The sequence below is a fragment of the Capricornis sumatraensis genome, chromosome 16 (assembly GCF_032405125.1).
Source record: "Capricornis sumatraensis isolate serow.1 chromosome 16, serow.2, whole genome shotgun sequence".
In the NCBI taxonomy this organism is placed as follows: domain Eukaryota; kingdom Metazoa; phylum Chordata; class Mammalia; order Artiodactyla; family Bovidae; genus Capricornis; species Capricornis sumatraensis.
Window position 1 is genome coordinate 64,851,644 of NC_091084.1, and position 20,740 is coordinate 64,872,383.

A 20,740-nucleotide genomic window follows, 5' to 3' on the forward strand; every position below is an offset into this window, starting at 1 on the left:
CAACTTAGTACCCACGTGAGGATTAGTACGCACGTGAGGATTAAATGCATTATGCTCATAAAACACATAGAAGATGCACAGTGAATATTAGCTGCTGTTGCTATGGCTAATATTCCATGAAAGAGAGGAGGATATTCTTTTTTCTGTTTCTTTTCCATTCTAACACTTTAGACACTTCAGGCCAGCTGTGAATTTTCTCACATACTGTGATATTGTGATTTATAATAAGAAATATATCATTTGGGGACTTCCCTGGTGGTCCAGTGATTAAGAGACCATGCTCCCAATGCAGGGAGCCTGGACTTCCATCCCTGGTCAGGGAACTAGATCCCACATGGCACAGCTGAAACCTGGCACAGTCAAAATGAAAAAGAAAGAAAGAAAGAAATACATTATTTGGTCTTAGTCCCTGCTGCTGGCCCAGAGCTAGCTCCAAAACCCCTTGGGATTTCCTGAGTGATGGGAACATTAAATGTTCTTCATGTTAAATAGGTGACCTGGAAAGCACCTAAGGATGGCAGCTGGTTGCCTGTGGAGCCCAGTATGTGATTTCCAACCTCATGCCCACTGCCAGGGAGGGGGGATGAACTGGAGATTGAGTTCCATGGCCAATGGCCAGTGATTTAATCAATCATGCCTAAGCAAAGGAGCCTCCATAAAAACCTAAAAGAAGTGGGTTTGGAGAGCTTCTGGGTTGGTGAACAGGTGGCGATTCTGGGAAAGTGGCACCCTCAGACAGTATGAAAACTCCCTGCCCTTCCCCCTAGTGCCTTATGCATCTCTTCCATCTGGTTGTTCTCGATTTATGTCTTTTAGTGATGGGCCAGCAATCTAGTAAGTAAAATGTTTCTCTGAGCTTTCTGAGCTGCTCCAGGAAGTTAATTGAACCTAAAGAGGAGGTTGCTGGAACCTCTGCTCTCTATCTAGCTCATTGGTCAGAAGCACTGGTGACAACCTGGCCTTGGGACTGGCCTCTGAGGTGGGGTGGGGGAGCAGTGGGGATGGAGGGCAGTCTGGTGGGACTGAGCTCTTAACCTGTGGAATCTGATGCTTTCTCCGGGTAGTGTCTGAATTGAGTTGAACTGTAGGACACCCAGCTGGTGTCAAGAATTGGTTGTGTGGGGAAAAAACTTACACATTGGTGATCAGATTTGTACTCACTAAAGAGAGAATTGGATTCCTCAAAGGGCACCTTTCTCCAGTATGATGGGGCTGGACAAGGGCTTTGTAAGGGGTACCTGAGACCCTCCCCCTTTGCCCTGAGGACACAGAGATCACACTTCCAAAGGTGACCTCTAAGAGCACATTTCGCCAAACACAGGGTTCAGTTCAATTCAGTCGCTCAGTCGTGTCCGACTCTTGCAACCCCATGAATCGCAGCATGCCAGGCCTCCCTGTCCATCACCAACTCCGAGTCTGCTCAAACTCATGTGCATCAAGTCGGTGATGCCATCCAGCCATCTCATCCTCTATCATCCCCTTCTCCTCCTGCTCCCAGTCCCTCGCAGCATCAGGGTCTTTTCCAATGAGTCAACTCTTCACATGAGGTGGCCAAATTATTAGAGTTTCAGCCTCAGCATGAGTCCTTCCAATGAACACCCAGGACTGATCTCCTTTAGAATGGACTGGTTGGATTTCCTGGTAGTCCAAGGGACTCTCAAGAGTCTTCTCCAACACCACAGTTCAAAAGCATCAATTCTTCGGTGCTCAGCTTTCTTCACAGTCCAACTCTCACATCCATACATGACCACTGGAAAAACCATAGCCTTGACTAGATGGACCTTTGTTGGCAAAGTAATGTCTCTGCTTTTGAATATGCCATCTAGGTTGGTCATAACTTTCCTTCCAAGGAGTAAATGTCTTTTAATTTCATGGCTGCAGTCACCATCTGCAGTGATTTTAGAGGCCCCAAAAATAAAGTCTGACACTGTTTCTACTGTTTCCCCATCTATTTCCCATGAAGTGATGGGACCAGATGCCATGATCTTCGTCTTCTGAATGTTGAGCTTTAGGCCAGCTTTTTCACTCTCCTCTTTCACTTTCATCAAGAGGCTTTTTAGTTCCTCTTCACTTTCTGCCATAAGGGTGGTGTCATCTGCATATCTGAGGTGACTGATATTTCTCCTGGCAATCTCGATTCCAGCTTGTGCTTCTTCCAGCCCAGCGTTTCTCATGATGTACTCTGCAGATCTTTAATTGATAGAAATTGATAAGGCCAGTGGAGGAACTCAAGCAAGGGAGTGAAAATCAGAAACAGGTGCCCTCGCTTGCTCCCAAGGTGGGAGGGTGAGCTGATTCCTTTAGTGGGGTGAGGGGGAGGGCAGATCTGGTGGGTTGGGCAGGAGGCGTAGCTTAGGTGGTCCGCTCACCCCCTTGGTGGTGCCTGAGTGCAGCGATCATGCAGTGCTCTGCTTTTGCTCCTGGCACTTCACAAGTGGCAGCTGGTTTGTGGCCCTCTTGTATCGTATTGTTCATCACTTGGCCCAACAGCACATGTATGCAGTTATTTTTAGTCCCTTATATTTAGTTTCTTTGTATTTGTTGCTGGAGGAGATTTTTGTCCAGGTGCAGACACTACAGCAAAAAGTCCTGGGTCTCAGCGTATCTCACTTATATACCATAAGTATCCAAAATCTTAAATATGTAAGTTTTCTCTAACTCAGTAATTCTACTTCCAGGAATTTAACATAAGGCTAAATGCATGGTTATATTCAGAATTTTAACCACAATATACAGATTTCACTTTCATTGGGAAACTAAAAGAGTGGGTAGTTACATATAGGTTGAAAACTCCATATAACAGAATGCAGTGAAATCTTTTAAAGTTATTCCCTATAAATACCATATTTTTATTGACAGAGATATTTATTTGCAATGTTATATAAAAAGATTTCAAAATATATATATTTCTATTTTATATATACATAAATCCATATATGTAGGAGGATTTTTATTAAATGGGACATTTAATTTATTTACATTTACAAAATATATATGTGTGCGATTATAGTGTGTAAAATCATGACCAAGATGGCTTAGTCTGAGAGTGTGTCTAAGTCAAAAGAATTATATCAACAAAAGTAAATTTTAAATAGTTATGAAAGAAAGTGAAAAGTGTTAGTTGCTCAGTTGTGTCTGACTCTTTGCAACCCCATATACTGTAGCCTGCCAGGCTGCACTGCCCATGGAATTTTCCAGGCAAGAATACTGGAGTGGGTAGCCATTCCCTTCTCCAGGGGATCTTCCTGACCCAGGGACTGCACTCGAGTCTCCTGGATTGCAGGCAGATTCTTTATCGCATGAGTCACCAGGAAAGCCCTACTTCTTCTGTACCTGAAGGCTATCCTGTCATGTCCAGTAATACTTTTTCAATATCCTTAATTCCTTTCCCATTCGCATGCTGCATAGCTGCTTTTGCATCGCTACCCAAAATCCCACTAAGACAATCCTGCAGCCCTCTGCCCTTCTGCCTCAGTGCCCTCCCGTACTTTCTGTTCTCCATCACAAAAGCCAAAGAATCTTGTGCCAAGTGGTGGCCTCTGTTTGGAAGAAGAGGAGGGGAGAAACTGAGATGGTCCAAGCCAGGATTCTTTGTAGCTAACTGGAGTAGGGCAATGGGTGGGGTGGGTGAGCAACTGGGAGGGTGTTGGTAATACGCCAGCATTCATAATCTTCATTCTATTTCATATGCATAGAAAACAGCTGCAAGGACACGCACGAAGGTCACAATGTTAACATTTTGTTATTTCTGGTGATAGGATTAGAGTGGATTTTAATTTCCTTCCTTTTGCTTATCTATGTTTTCTAATTTTCTACCATGAACAGGCATTCCCTGATTAAATTCTTAGAATTTTTATTGAAGTATATCTTGATTGATTTATAAAAATCATTTGAGAAAAAAAAAGTTCCCCAGTGCTTCTCAGAATTATAAGGTTGGAAAAGTAAGTATGGTAAAGCCTAAGTTAAGGAGGTTTAGAAATATATTCTCTGTCCCAGATATGCCACTGACATTTGTACGCAAGCCAACCATCAGCCAACACTGAGATCTGTCTTTGTGCCTGTCACCCCTTTCTGTCAAATAAAAGCAAAAGGTATTTTCAAAAATGGGAGAAGGACTTGGAGCAGGTTAAACCAGTTGACACATATGTCTTCCCTGGAAAATTGGGGACAACCACATGGTCCTTGGGGACTGGTAAGGGACCATAAATGGAAAAGCCTAGCACAGGGCCGGCACATCTCAGGTCCTCGAGGAACTCTGAGCACCTGCTCTGTTCAGTTCTTTTGCTTAAGAGGCAATTACTGGTTTCAGCTTTGGGCTAAAGTTCTGAATTGGGGACTGTGGATATAGCAGTAAGACACTGACCCAGCCCTAATGGAGCCCCCAGTTTGTGGGAGGAGACAGACAACATGAAAGTGTCTGCTTATGTGCCAGACAGTCTTCTAAACACTTGATATTTGCATATTGATGCTTTACATCCTTATAGAAGTCGATGAGGTGTGTGCGCATGTTAAGTCGCTTCAGTCATGTCTGACTCTGTGTGACCCTATGGACTGTAACCCACAAGGCTCCTCTGTCCACGGGATTCTCCAGGCAAGAATATTAAAGTAGATTGCTGTGCCCTCCTCCAGGGGATCTTCCCAACCCAGGGATTGAATCTGCATCTCTTATGCCTCCTGCACTGGCAGGCGGGTTCTTTACCCCTAGCGCCACCTGGGAAGCCCAATCTGATGAGGTAGATTATCTCAAGTATTACTTCGTAGTCTGTCTTCCTGGTCACAGATGCCTGTCCCTCTGTAAGAGCCCACATCTGTGATAACGGTATTGAATCTGTTTGTATATGTGGTGGGTGAGAGCTTGGGTGCTGGAATCAGACTTTCTGGGTTCAAAATGCAGCTCCACCAATTATGGGCAAGATATTTGATCTGTCAATGCCTCAATAATGTTTTCAACTGTAAAATAAGAATAGCTATAGTTGTTGCCTCATAGATTATTGTAAGATTTATATAAGCTGTCAGTAAACATTTGCTGTTATTATTATTGTTGTGTCACTTGTCTCCTTCTGTAGACTGGGGGCTCCTTGAGGACTATGACACTATCTTATTAATCATATGTGCAACTCCCAACCCAAGGCTGATCATGGGGTTGAAATCAACGATTATCTGTTAAGTAAAAGAAAAAAGTTATCACTACTCATATATTTTGAGGTAGGGAGGGAGATGATACAGAGGGAAGAGGGATTGCCCTTATGAGTGGACATCAGATTCTCCCAAGAACCACGATTGTAGGAGGAATGTGGATTCTATTAGAGCAGCCAGACTCCAAGAAATCAACCTAAATCAGAGTCAAAGTAAGAACCAGAAGGTACATCCCAGACCATGGTTAGTGCTCCCATTTTTCAGGTGAGGAGCCTGAGGCGTAGGGAGTTCGTGTACCTTATCTGTGGTCCTGCAGTGTTGGAGGAAATTTGTTGGCGAACATGGCCCTTTATCTTAGCCTCAATTTCCATTAATACTCTGTGGTTAATTAAACAGATGTTTTTATTCTGGTTCAGTTTCACAAAGCTTTGTTGAATGCCAAATGCCTTGTTCTCAGCTCACGAGAGATGAGTAAAATGGGCTCAAAGAGCGTTCAGACTTGCTTGAGATTAACTAAGCAGATCAAATGTGAAAATGGGAAAAATCCCAGGAAATGATGAGCGCTCCCTTTGTTCCCATTCTGTAGATGTCAGGAGACTAAACAGCCAAGTGAGAACAGTGGGAACTCAGAACTTTAGCGCAAACCTGTTGAGGTCATACTTGGGTTATGACTCTGGTCCCTCCAGTTAAAGGGGACCCCCCCCCACCCCGCACAAGAAGAAAACTCGAGTGGGGTGAGCAGAGGTGGATTGCATTGGGGTGTTATGGGTAGATGCCATGGGATTCTACAGAATGTATCTCTACCTCCCTGGCAAAGAGAACGTCTTCCCCAAGCCTTGCTCAGAGAACCCCCTCCCCAATTCAGTACGGCCCCACCCCAGGGATCCTAGGAAAATGGGTGAGTAGGAAGTTGTTGCTGAGAAGTTTGTTTTGGCTCTGCTGAAGGCACAGCTATAAATTCACATAATAAGAGACCCACCAGTATGCCTGGAAATGCAGAGCACAGCTGACGGGAGGGGCGATTCATAGCCTGCCTCAGCGCCATTCATCTTCCACCTGGGAGCAGTGTAGCCCTGCTGCGGCTGCTGCTGCGGCTGCTGCTGCTGCTGGTCCATTATTTATCAGGGAGACTAGAGATGTCAGCGGGAAGGGCAGTGTGTGGGTGGCAACCAGTACTGACAGGGAGCTGTGAGAGGCAGGGGGTGCAGCACGGTGTGCCTGGGACTGGAGCTGGGAGAGCAAGACTGTGCCACTGCCCGCTCTAGTAGACACTGGGCCAGTCACTTAACTGCTGTGGCCTCCAGCTCCTCAGCCTTAAAATAGGGCTTGAGTGAAACAGTCTCCTCAGGTCCCTCAGGCTCTGGAGTTCCATTCAGAATGTTCTAAGCATTGTGTGAAAATGTCATGCAGAAGTTGCTTTCAGACTTCCTTCAGTCTGTGTAACAGTCTCTAGATATATACAAAAAATGAAAAGTTAACAACGACCAAAAAAAAAAAAAAAGAGCTTGTTTTCATTACCCTAGAAGGTATCTCTGGGGTCTTCAGGGAGCATATTTCCCTGAAGGTGATCTCAAACCTTTTCCTAAAGAACTCCCAGGCATAAGAGCCCTAGTGCATCTCCAGCCCAGGATCTGGGGGCATACACCCAGGCATGAAATGTCTTTGAGTTCTTGTTTGTTATCACGGAGGTAATTTTGCACTCTACTCCATAAATCTATCCTTGCTTGTGTTGATATAAAAATAGTATTCTGAATTATTCACTGTTTGTGAATGTGTTGATAAAGCTAGACTTGCAAGTTGGCAGAGAATCTTGTCTTTTGATCTTGAACTATACAAGCCCTAATTTTGTGTGATAAGATTACAGGAGATGTCTAATTTCTTTTTCATGCTTTCTGTATTTTATTTCTTCTCTAATGTGTGTGTATTAATACTAAAGAAAAGTAAATAAAATTTTAAAACATGAAAAATAATGTAGTTCTGACCTTCCACATCTAGGTTTTAAGGAGGGAAGGGCTCCCCTTAATGGATGGGTCCCCTGATGACATTTTCTTAATGTGCACATTCTTCTGTATCCGAGTGCTCTGTGCCTGTGTGCCTGGTTACTCAGTTGTATCCGACTCTCTGCGACTCCATTGACTGTAGGCTGCCAGGCTCCTCTGTCCGTGGGATTCTTCAGGCAAGAATACTGGAGGGGGTTGCCATGCCCTCCTCCAGGATCTTCAAGACCCAGGGATAGAACCCACGTCTCTTAGGTCTCATGCGTTGGCAGGCGGGTTCTTTCCCACACAGAAGTGCCACCGGGAAGCCCATCTGAGTGCTCTGTTTGTGATAAATAACATGTGGTTGAATGAATAAAAGAATAATGACAATTATGACGATGATAAAAGCTACCGTTATTGTGTTTTTACCATGTGCTACTGTTCTAAACTCTTAACCTCAGTCATCTTATTCAGTCCTTATAAAACCCTTTGAGGCAGGTCTTATTATCCTCATTTTACAGACGAGGAAACCAAAACATCAAAAAGTTAAGCAACTGTTCCAGTTGGAACAGCTTTCCTGTGCTGTCTTTTCTCTTCTTGGCTGGCCTTTTAGACCTGGTCATTGTGGCAGCATTTGCCCCGAGCGCAGCAACTTGGTGGTTTTACTTAGCAGTTCCTCGTCTCTTGGTTTTGCCCTGAGGTGTCTCTGCCCTATTCCACTTGCTCTATCTGTATTTTCTAATTTTCCTAAGGTGACAGTTGTGTCATGGATGAAGAGAAGGGTGGCAAACTAATCTATGCTAGTTTATTCACACAGAACTCTCAGGTTCTTTTAGCAGATAGTAGTAGCCATGGGCATCGGAGAAGGCAATGGCACCCCACTCCAGTACTCTTTTCTGGAAAATCCCATGGATGGAGGAGCCTGGTGGGCTGCAGTCCATGGGGTCGCTAAGAGTCGGGGACGACTGAGCAACTTCCCTTTCGCTTTTCACTTTCATGCACTGGAGAAGGAAATGGCAACCCATTCCAGTGTTCTTGCCTGGAGAATCCCAGAGACAGTGGGCCCCCGTCTATGGGGTTGCACAGAGTCGGACACGACTGAAGCGACTTAGCAGCAGCAGCAGCAGCAGTAGCCATGGGCATAGTTGAAGTGGATGTGGATTAACTAGTCTCCACAGTCCCACCATCATCTTATTACAAAAGCAAATCTCAGAGCAAAACCTGTCACACGTGCAGGTTATGAATGCTTATTGAATAAGCATTCCTAGGCTGGCAAACATAAGACAGGGCAGGCAGCCTGCTCTGGAAGCTGATCAAGTCCCAATCCTCTGCTCATTTGGGTACTGCAACTGCTTCCTGAGTGGAAGGTTCACTGGAAGAAGGCAGGCAAACATTCTAGAGCGGTGGGTCTCAAACTTGAGCAACCATCCAAATCTCCTGGAGGGCTTGTTAAGGCACTGACTGCTGGGCCCTGACCCTAGAGCTTCTAAGGGCTCCACACTTTGAGATCTGATTTTGTTACTCTCTCTGATAAATGGCATCAGGCAACCAGCAATTCGCTCAATCCCTGGGCACAGGACCATTTAGAGAGTTAGTCTATGGTCTAGAACACCAACCCTTGGGTGTGGACCACAAGGTGTTCTGGATTCCTTTACCTAAAAGGCATAAGGGTAAAGAATGTCAGTGAAAGGTTTTAGAGCAGCGGTCCTCACCTTTTTTGGCACCAGGGACAGATTTTGTGGAAGACAGTTTTTCCACGGACTGGGGCTGGGGTTGGGGGGGTGGTTTCAGGAGGATGATTCAAGCATATTACATTTATTGTGCACTTTATTTCTATTATTATTACATCAGCTCCACCTCAGATCGTCAGGCGTTAGATCCTGGAGGTTGGGGGCCCCTGATTTAAAGGATTTAAAGGATATTGTTAATGTCATTTCTCATCCTCATTATGCTAATTAGCAAAGCCTGGTGCATTCCTTTGGCGAAGGCGATGGCACCCCACTCCAGTACTCTTGCCTGGAAAATCCCATGGACGGAGGAGCCTGGTAGGCTTCAGTCCATGGGGTCGCTGAGAGTTGGACACGACTCAGTGACTTCACTTTCACTTTTCACCTTCATGCATTGGAAAAGGAAATGGCATCCCACTCCAGTGTTCTTGCCTGGAGAATCCCAGGGACGGCAGAGCCTGGTGGGCTGCCGTCTATGGGGTCGCACAGAGCTGGACACGATTGAAGCGACTTAGCAGCAGCAGTGCATTCCTTATGCTCCAATAACTGAGGTTCATTTCACACAGATAGTTGGAGCATGGCCTCACTGATACAATACTAGCTGAATAGCCCTGTAGTGTGAATTCCTGGAGAGGGCACCTAGGGTATAACATAAATTAGCACAAATGCCTAATATCACTTGTCCAAATGGAACATCTTAGAGTAAGTTACAGACAACATGAATAGAAGGAAAGTTCACTAACAAATCGCTGGGCATTTGTTTGGTCCCACAGACAGAGCCTGAGATCATAGAGGAAACGAACATCGACAGAGTGAATGAGCCCCGAGGCTACGGCCGGTCGAGGCAGGTGAAAGGCCACTCGGAGACCTCCACGCTGAGCTCGCAGCCCTCCATCGATGAGGTCCGGCAGCAGATGCACATGCTGCTAGAGGAGGCCTTCAGCCTGGCGTCGGCGGGCCACGCAGGCCAGGGCCGGCACCCGGAGGCCTACGGCTCCGCCCAGCACCTGCCCTACTCCGAGGTGGTGACCAGCGCTCCGGGCACCATGACACGGCCCAGGGCTGGGGTGCAGTGGGTGCCAACCTACCGCCCGGAAGTGTACCAGTACAGTCTGCCCCGGCCGGTAAGTCAGACGTCCCTCCCCTCTGCCTGTCATCATCAGATCTGCCTGTCCCCGGTGTGCCCCCGGGGTCTCAGGGTGGGGACTTTTGTGATGAGCCATCTTGGGATTTGGAGACGACCTTTGCTGGGCTCTCATCCTGTCCTCCATCCCTGATCCAAGCCTAAGGCTTTCAGTCCTATGGGCACAGGCGCACGGGAAGCCCTGATGTCCAGCTGAAACACATTTTTGAATGAATTTCCTTTTCTATCCCTCCTGTGAAGGCCAGACCTCATTCTTTGTGCACTGGTGGTTTTCTACAACCCCAAGGGCAAGGACCTCATTTAAATGTCAAAATGTAGGGCAAGGCCCCATGTCAGGAGGCCATGGAGCACGTAGTTCTAAGCAGAGGCTCTGGAGGCGGCGGGTGGTTTGACTTTGAATTCCAGCTCTAGCATTCAGCGGCTTTGTGACTTGGGGATGTTACTTAGATTTTCTACAGGTGAAATAAACAGATAAGAAAAATAACTGACTTCCTAAGGTGGTTGTAAAGATTAACATGAGGTACTAGATGGATGCCAGGCACCCAGTAAATGCCATAAAGGTTTGTTATGATCATCTCACTAACTAGTAACTATACTTCAGTATTTGAGAAAGTACCCAGTGACTAAAGGCTTCCATGATTTAAGCAACCATTTTAATTAGTTTGCATTTAATTAGTTCATTACCATAGCATCTATAGAAAATCTTTTTAAAAAGAAATAGTTTTATAAGCCACAGACCATAATAGACAATGCTTTATGTGATATATAGATTCTACCCTTGTAATATTTCATACCCTATCTCCAAGTTACTCATTAATAGAGCATTATAAATTATCATTGTGATATGTAATTATCTAATAACAGCTAGAGAAGGCACGTTGCTGACAAATGTCCATATAGTCATATGGTTTTTCCAGTAGTAGTCATGTGTGGATGTGAGTTGGACCATAAACAGGGCTGAGGACCAAAGAATTGATGGTTTCAAATTGTGGTGTTGGAGAAGATTCTTGAGAGTCCCTTGGACTGCGGAGATCCAACCAGTCTATCCTAAAGGAAATCAATCCTGATTGTTCATTTGAAGGACGGTTGCTGAAGCTGAAGCTCCAGTATTTTGGCCACCTGATGTGAAGAGCCAACTCATTGGAAAAGACCCTGATATTGGGAAAGATTAAAGGCAGGAAGAGAAGGGGGCGACAGAAGATAAGATGGTTGGATGGCATCACCGACTCGATGGACAGGAATCTGAGCAAATTTCAGGAACTAGTGAAGGACAGGGAAGCCTGGCATGCTATAGTCCATGGAGCTGCAAAGAGTTGGATTCAACTTCTCGAGTGAACAACAATAATAAAAGCTAACATTTATTGAGTGCTACACTGTGACTAGGTAGTGATCTAAGTGTATATGTATGGTAACTCATTTATTTAGTTCTTACTATATGCCTCTGAGACAGTTACTAGTTTTATCCCTATTTTACAGATGTTGAAACTGAGGTTTCACAGCTTGTTCAAGTCACACAGCCAGGAAGGGGCGGAGCCAGGACCCAAAGTCAGGCCATCTCTGCTGTTGTATTGTCTCTCTATCTTTCATTTTCCAGTAGACTATTCGGGGGACCTGTGAGTTTGTGGAGCCTTTTGATAACTTCAGCCACCAGCCTCCAACAGCACCACTACAATGGCAGTTAATAAATTGCTGTTTTGCTACGTAACCACCTAATCTAAACACTGCTGTGTACTTCCCTATTGTTCTTTGTTCCAGATTCCCTCCTTCACCAGGTCCCTGAGATGTCTTCTCTTAACACTATTCCTAATCCCCTCAGTCTTTCTCTTTGAATGTCAGTCTCTGGCCCAGCCTTTCCCTGTTGATAAAACTCTTATCAGGAGAGACCAGGTTCAGTTCAGTTCAGTTCAGTTGCTCAGTCGTGTCTGACTCCTTGCGACCCCATGAATCACAGCACGCCAGGCCTCCCTGTCCATTACCAACTCCCAGAGTTCACTCAGACTCACATCCATTGAGTCAGTGATGCCATCCAGCCATCTCATCCTCTGTTGTCTCCTTCTCCTCCTGCCCCCTATCCCTCCCAGCATCAGAGTCTTTTCCAATGAGTCAACTCTTCGCATCAGGTGACTGAAGTACTGGAATTTCAGCTTTAGCATCATTCCTTCCAAAGAAATCCCAGGGCTGATCTCCTTCAGAATGGACTGGTTGGATCTCCCTGCAGTCCAAGGGACTCTCAAGAGTCTTCTCCAACACCACAGTTCAAAAGCATCAATTCTTCGGCGCTCAGCCTTCTTCACAGTCCAACTCTCACATCCATACATGAACACAGGAAAAACCATAACCTTGACTAGATGGACCTTAGTCGGCAAAGTAATGTCTCTGCTTTTCAATATGCTATCTAGGTAGGTCATAACTTTTCTTCCAAGGAGTAAGCGTCTTTTAATTTCATGGCTGCAATCACCATCTGCAGTGATTTTGGAGCCCAAAAAAATAAAGACCAAAGTTGATTTCAAACTGAGCCTTTGGGGCAGGGACACCTGTACTTGGATGAGATCATCATCACTGCGAGAGTTTGTCTTTAGGTCGGCAGGTGCAGAATTTCTGTTTTGTCCATTCACTCCAGGGTGATCAGATCATGCTGCTGAAACTCACTGAAACTGCTTTATTATTAATATTAACTTACAAACCTGCAGTGAGAAGCTGAATGACCAGGTGGGCCAGAATATTTGTTTGCTGGTCAACATGGTCTTTCATTGGCTTCCCTTGTAGCTCAGCTGGTAAAGAATCCACCTGCAATGTGGGAGACCTGGGTTTGATACCTGGGTTGGGAAGATCCCCTGGAGAAAGGAAAGGCTACCCACTCTAGTATTTTGGCCTGGAGAATTCCATGGACTGTATAGGCTACCCACTCTAGTATTTTGGCCTGGAGAATTCCATGGACTGTATAGTCCATGGGGTTGCAAAGAGCCGGACACAGCTGAGTAACTTTCACTTTGGGCTTTCCTGGTGGCTCAGATGGTAAAGTGACTGCCTTCAGTGCGGGAGACCTGCGTTCAATCCCTGAGTTGGGAAGATCCCCTGGAGAAGGAAATGGCAACCCACTCCAGTATTCTTGCCTGGAAAATCCCATAGACGGAGGAGCCTGGCAGGCTACAGTCTATGGGGTTGCAGAGTTGGACACGACTGAGCAACTTCATTTTATGGTCTTTCATTAAGTAAAAGCCAATGTAAGGAAAGTACGACATTATAAGAAGGAAAACTGGTTGATATTAGAGTCATTTTTCTCAGCCTGTGATATGCAAACCCAGAGAGCAAAGTCAGTAAAGGAAATAGGGTGAATGTGGGACATCTTTTTTGCATCCCATTTTTCTGAGATATAGGTGGAATACAGTGCAAAATTCTTAATGTTTTAAAGGATTTTATTTTAATATTTACTATTTATTTGGCTGTGCTGTCTTTATTGCAACATACAGGATCTAGTTCCCCAACCAAACATTGAAACTGGGCCCCCTGCTTTGGGAGTGTGAACTTTTAGCCTCTGGACCACCAGGGAAGTCCCCTTAATACAATGTTTACGTTAAATAGAAGACTAAGGTCAATGCCCAGATCTCAGGAATAGGAGTTTGCCTCTGCCATCCAGGAACTTGGCTGGATGTGTTCAAGAAGCACTGACTTCCAGAAGAGTGCCAGCAACTCTGGGGCCGCCACTGGCCATGCTCCCATCAGATGAGAATCCACATACCCTTTTTTTCAGAAAGAGTTAGAAAAATGCTCCCTGAGCCTTACAAATCGGGTACTTTAAAATACTTTCCCATGACAGTCGTATTACAGTTTCCACAATTACAGTTTTCTTAACTAATTGCCCATTAAATTGGTACTCTTCTTTATGGGGAAAGAAGGGATTTTCTCACTGAGATGTTGAAAACACTTTAATCTTACCACAAAAAGTGTCTGTCCTTTGGGGGAGGGCTACCTGCATCCATTCTTACACTGGTCCATACTGACTTCAGTTTCATTGACTCATCCTTTCTGATTCCAGACATTGCCCATATCCCCAAATTCTCCCTCTACCCAGAGTGGATGGCACTCACCAACTGTATGACCTTACCCGGTGACCGTAACTCTGAGCCTCCTGTCTCCTTAGCCATAGAATGGCGATGAGAAGAGAGCTGCAGTGGGGATAGGATGATAATTCACGTAAAATGCTCAGCACGGTCCTGGCGCTTAGCACCCAACAGGTGTTAGTGGATTTTAATCAGAGTGCTTCGTATGGAGCCTGGTACATGGAATTACTGGCTAAATGTAGCCATTATTATAAAAATATTCTTTTTCTATCCATTGGGTTCCACTCTTATCTCCCTTCTCCTGACACTTCTGAGATGACATCTTTTTCTTCTACTCTGCTATACTCTTTTTAAGAGCATGCTCTCTCTCGGTGCTCAGGGAAGCCTCACTTCTGTTTAAAGGTGATCCTCAGGAATGACTGGGCCCCTCTAGCTGGAGGCCAGATTCTGGGGATCTGTGAACAGATCTGGATTTCAGAGAGAAAAACTTAAACAACTAGGATGAGTCTTCCAATGACAGGCCAGAAGATGCCACAACCCACATCCATATGCCTCAATTTAACAAAACCATCTAAAAATGTCATTGTGGGAATATGAAAGCTTAGATGGTTCTGTTTGCTATAATTCAGGATTGGCAGTTGTGCCAAGAAAGGCAGAAACATTAGTATTATATACTTTGAAAAAATGAAGCCACCAAAGAGTGGAAGTGGATTGAGAAATAACACAGCAGAGAGACAATCCATCAAACTGAATATCAAAGGCAGTTTTTTCATTGTTAAGGTTTCCTCTTGCCAACAACACATGAGGTCCTTATTTTAATGAAAAGAGAAATGGCTAACAATACACAATAGCAATGATAATTCTTAACCCAAGTTCTTGCCAAGCCCTCTTGTGCTATGATAATGTGGAAATCAATGGACAAGGTGGCAATTTAGAATGATAACTATGATTACTTTTCAGCTTCCAAAAAGGAAGCACTCCAAGCTCTACTGGAGGATAATTGGAAGTTGCTGGTTCTAAATGCATTCGGCCAGGCTGATGGCATTTATATCATGGAAAAGGTTATTGCTGGCAGCTGGGGATTCCTGCACCTCAGTTCAGGAGACTGTTGATCATATTTTACCCCTTGAATCTGTGAAGAAATTGGACTTGACACCTAATGACCAACCCAATTTTGCTATCAGCCATAATGGGTCTCTGCCAAGTGGAATGAAAACATCCTATAGCCTTCTTGTTGTCAGAGTAGGGGATGCTGAGAAAGGTAAGTGTGCATGCTCAGTTGTGTCCGACTCTTTGTGACCCCATGGACTGTAGCCCACCAGACTCCTCTGTCCATAATTTCCAGGCAAGAATATTGGAGTTTCTATTTCCTTCTCCAGGGATCTTCCCGACCCAGGAATCGAACCCTCATCTCCTGTGTCACCTACATCTGCAGGCAGATTGTTTACTACTAAGCTACCCAGGAAGCCCTCCAAGATAGGCAGCAGGGTGAAAACATCTTCCCCACTAGAGGCCTTACAAATGTAACTAACAGTGATAATAACAACAGCTGCTATCTATGGAGCTCCCACTAAATAGGATATTAGGCTAAGTGCTCTTGTCTCTTCCAAGGCTTCCCAGGTGTTACTGGTGGTAAAGAATCTGCCTGCAGTGCAGGAGACACAGGAGATGCAGGTTCAGTCCCTGGGTTTGGAAGATTCTCTGGAGGAGGGCATGCCAACCATTCTAGAATCCTTGCCTGGAGAATCCCAGGAACAGAGGAGTCTGGTGGGCTATAGTCTATGGGGTCACAAAGAGTCAGACACAGCTTAGCACACATGCACATTGTCTCTTCTGATCTAACAACCACCCCATGAAGTCAACATTACTATCCCCCACATACTCCATGGGAAACTGAGACCTGGAGAAGTAAAGAAACTTGCCCAAGGTGACACAGGACAGAACTGGGGTTGGAACCCAGGGCTCTCTAACTTCAAAGCCCATGTTCTTTCTACCCTCTGGCCAGGTAAGCCAGAAGGTTGTCCCAGGCTCTGATGAGAACTCACATCTAAACTTCAGAGTGTGCTCTTCTTATAAGGAAGCCTCCCCAGTTGGATGGGGTTTTGTTCATCCCTATCATACCCCTTGTAAGAGAGACATCTCTACTAAGATAGAATTGAGAAGATTATAGCCTGTTTTCCTCCTCTCCCCTCAAAAATAAAACAAAAAACTCCGTCCTAAACTTTCTTAATGATGAGATAACCAGGCATATCAGGCAGGAATTTACATCCACAGCACTTGGGTTCAAAAAAAGTTAAACATTTCTTGTGTTTCTCTAAATCTAATTTGAATCTATTCTGAGCTCCCAGCCAGCCAGGTTTGGTGGGGCAGGAAGTAGCGGGGAGGGGTGGGGGTGGGGGTTCAATGTTAGTTCTTGCATAAAAGTCATTGACAGTTTGGTGAAGCTGGAACAACAGGAGAGATCTACCCTAGGCAGTCCTGAATGGTGTTTAAGGATGGAGGGAACCCAACAAACCAAGAAGGTATCTGGAGACTGAAAAATGAGGCAGTTCCATGTAATCAATGGATCAGTATTATAGGGTAACTTACGTACAGGGTAGGATGGGGCAGGGGGCGATCCAGAAGCATTAGCAGCTGCACTCAACACTGCAGAAGGGCTGCTGGGACAGTTTCATAGTTAACCTAGGGTTTGGGGGACAGGGAGTCAGGGAGGCATTCCTAAGTCAAGATTTATGATGGGTAATTAGTCTTATGGGTGCAGGGACTACATCATGAAAGCCTTTATCACTGGAGAGTAGCAGAGCATAGAGGCCACCTGGAACCTAATGATCATTAGATAATATCTATTCACTACAAAGCCCTTGACAGCACAGAAGTGATTTACCACGCGGTACAGTCTCAGGTAGGGTCAATGGAAGGACAGGAGGAACTGAACAGGCCCAAGATGGAGTCAGTTATGCTAGCTGCCAACAATGGGGTGTTGCAACTCCCAGAGTCTGTGAAGGTAGGTTGCTCTATATTACCTGGGACAGCCTGGGTTGGAGATCTTTGCCTATGGGCTGCCCCGAGGAATCCCCCTTGAAAACCAACAGCGTGCTCAGTGTCTGGCAAGTGCATATCCCTTCAGGTTTAGAGAAATCATTCAAGTGAGTAAAAATCACATTTTGTTCAGGAATGCTGCATGGAGAGAGGGAGGGAGGAGTGGAATATGCAGCTCAGCTCACAAACTCAGGTGTGCAAGACAGGTAACTGTTTCTCTGTAATGGCGTTCTAGTGCCAAAAGCTCAATCTCTAGTGCCTCCGTCCCCGTCTCTGATTAAGCTTATTTTGTGTGTGTGTAGGAGTAGGGGTGGGTGCCTACATGGTGCAAAGCATGGCCAGAGGGTGAAGAAAGCTTCAGTACTTGGTCTCATTTTATTCTCATCTAACTACTCTGGGCGGCACCTCTGAGAAGCGTTGCTTTCCACCTAGTCTGCAGGTGTTGGTCTGGGGAGAGCACAGCTGTTTCCTGGCCCTCCTGCTTACAAGCTCTCTCCGGACTTCTCTTTCCCTTCCTCCCATGCTGGAGCCTTTTCTCTCCCTTCTGCCTCTCCTCTCTCTCCCTCCCTCTCTGTCTTACACACACACACACACTTGAGGCTTCTCTGTTCCTTCTGCCTCTCCTCTCTCTCTCTCCCTCTCTGTCTTACACACACACACGCCCTTGCCCCTCTCCCCTCTCTAGCATCATTCTTACACACACACACACACACGCCCTTGCCCCTCTCCCCTCTCTATCATCGTCCTTACACACACACACACACCCTTGCCCCTCTCCCCTCTCTAGCATCATTCTTACACACACACACACACACACACACACACACACCTTGCCCCTCTCCGCTCTCTAGCGTCTTCCTTCTGTTTATTCTCTCCTCTCCATCCCTTGTTCTCCCAGACTGAGATGGGACACAGAGCCCCTTCTCCAGACTCATTAGCATCTAAGCTCTGCTCTTCTTTACTTAAGGGTCTTTGCCTAATACAGGAGCAGAGTGGTCTAAACCAGGGATTGCCAACCTCCAGGATCTAATGCCTGATGATCTGAGGGGCTGCTGATGTAATAATAACAGAAATATAGTGCACAGTAAATGTAATACGCTTCAATCATCCTGAAATCACCCCCCTCCCCAGTTCCATGTAAGCATTGTATCCCATGAAGCAGGTCCGAGGTGTCAAAAAGCTTAGGGACCGCTGGTCTAAAAGGTACCTCACTTCTTTCAAAGCTCGTTTTGACATCAGCTTTGAGTGCTTTAAGAGCTTAGGTTTTTGATATTCAAAATCCTAAACTCTTGCATTTTAATAACTTTAGCTTTTGAAATGCCAGGAAGAGTTGGCTCTTGGGCCATCTTTAGCGATAGTGGACTTCCTTCCCAGGGGCAGGAAGGCAAGATGTCCTTGGAGCAGAAGAAGGACCCTGGATTCAAGGAAACTGTGGTGGCAAAGTCTTGGTTTCTATAATTACTGTATCAAAATATTATCTTGTCTCAGAAGGAAGAGCATATCATTTATTGAGTACCCACTATGTGCCAGATATCACATCAACATATAAAATGAGTCTTTTAAACAACCTTTGAAATGGGGGTATGATCCTGTTACTTTCATTACCTAATGAGAAAACAGGTACAGAGAGGTAAGTTACTTGAAGTCAAGCACCTGGTCAAGGTCAAGCCAGGTTTCAACTCCAGTTTTGTCTGACTCCAAACCCATACGCTCTGCAGCACGCCACCCTTGGCTCAGAATTTTGAGATAGGGCCCTTAAACTGGCTGTGTGATTTTGGGCAAGTCAGTTCACTTCTCTGGGTTTCCTTTTCCCTCTGTGTTAAGGTAAGGAGTGAGGTCTTGGTGTCTCCTGTTCTTTCCAGCTCGAACCTTCTATGAATCCCAGGGCCTTGAGAGCCCCAGTGTTGCTCTCAGTAACTCCTGGTAAGCTGAGAGATCAAGATAAACACTGGATTTTCACCATGGGGTCCGTCTTCAGTTACCATGCCCTCTGTTTTCAACTAAATAAGAACTATCCTCCGGAAGATTCGACTTCGTGCAGTAGGATGTAAAGTTATTTATAGCTGCATGGGGCTTTAGGCAGACACAGGTTGTGCTGAGCAGTATTCACAGTGCGGTGGAAGGGGCACCATGCAGTGGAAGGCAGCATTGTCAGCAGGAATGGGAAAACTGGCATATCCGCTCTGGCCTGGGGCTGACTGGCTGGCCCTGGACAGTGGCCTCCAACTAGAGTAGGTGGCTTTGGCCTGTGAGTCCTCGCTCTCCCACCAGTGCAAAGCCTGAGGCCCTGATCTGTTCCTCCAACTGCAGGCTGCCCCCTTTGACCTGTCACCCCTCTAGTGCTACCCCCCACCAAGGTTGATCTTGACCAGTTTCCCCCCTCTGGATGGATGCACGTGCACAACGAGGGTCCAGCACACAGGGAGTCTCATTTGGGCTCATTCTCCACTGGATTTGCTAGAAAGAATGGCCCTGACCCACCCCCCCGTCCCCGGCCCAAGGCCATCGGGACTGGGAACCTTGAGCAGACCGTGGTCACTGTCTCCTCTACTTTTACAACCAAACTTCTGAGCTCAAAGAGTGGCCTCTTCTTGTTATATCCAGGCTTCTTCCACCCGGGAGACCTAAGAGCTATTTATAAAGTCTGCCTTCAGTTCCGAGTGTCTGATCTCCCTTCTAGCCAGAGGACAAGGATCCCCAAAGATGGTGTCCTTGGGTGCCAGACTGGGCCCCTCACGGCCACTGTCACAAAACTAGAAACCTGGAACAAGGTGACAGTTTTGAACAATAGCTTCCAGTGAGATCTGAGTCACAAGGCAGCTGGCAGGGAGTCAGGTTCCAAACACATGGAAAAGGAGCCAGAATGCAAATCCAGGAGGACTTGGACCCATGGGGGAACCGCGCAGGGGAAGGGAGGAAGACACTGCTGGCGGGAATTCCTCAGCCCAGGGCAAAGGTGGCCTTTCTGCTTTTCCTGTGACCCTGTAGCTGCCCAGGAGCACCAAGGGTACAGACCAAAGGAGACCTTGATCTCCTGTGCAGGCTTGCTTTGTACCTGGAAAAAATCATCCAAAGAAGGAAATTCCCTTGGTACTTGTCAAAAATTCAGAACTTTTAATCAATTCTTTGGTTAACTGTTACAAGACAGAGACCCTGAATGCATTTTCTTGGCTGGAAAACTGTGTTGACTACAGAGTATGCCTTCCAAGAACCAGGGATAAAAATAAGTTGCCTGTCTCCTCTACTGATATCAGGAGAAGCCAGAAGAGAGACGAGGGGCTAGACATCTCTTTCTCTGTTTTGGGAAAGGCATGTCCTTACTTGTTGGTTTGTTGATAATAGTGGAATGCCAAGCTGGAAGGACAGTGATTTTCAAACTCTGCAAAACCATAGGGTTCAGGGAATCCCCAGGTGCTATCGTGCAGGTAAGCAAAGGGTCAAACTCACCAGGGCATCCCCACCCTCAACTTCAACCAGAGCAGTTCTGCTTTGATTTGATTATGTATTTGGGCTATGCCAGAATGATTTCATGGCTAAAGAAATGTTTTTTGTGGAAACCCATGAAGTATTTCAGTGCCTTATTTCACAAGGAAAATAAGTAATAGAAAAATAAGGCGCAGAGGGACTGACGTGTCTACAGAGCATGAATGACTG

The 20,740-nt window shown here is 45.8% G+C and overlaps 1 protein-coding gene across 1 annotated transcript in view; it reads left to right on the forward strand.

Annotated features, from left to right (window-relative positions):
• Positions 1 to 20,740, forward strand: part of KIAA1549L (KIAA1549 like) — a 129,168-nt gene that overhangs the window by 92,516 nt on the left and 15,912 nt on the right. Inside the window, exon 16 of the mRNA XM_068988048.1 lies at positions 9,616 to 9,966. Coding sequence (XP_068844149.1) covers positions 9,616 to 9,966 — 351 coding nt within the window. The remainder of the gene's footprint in view (positions 1 to 9,615; positions 9,967 to 20,740) is intronic.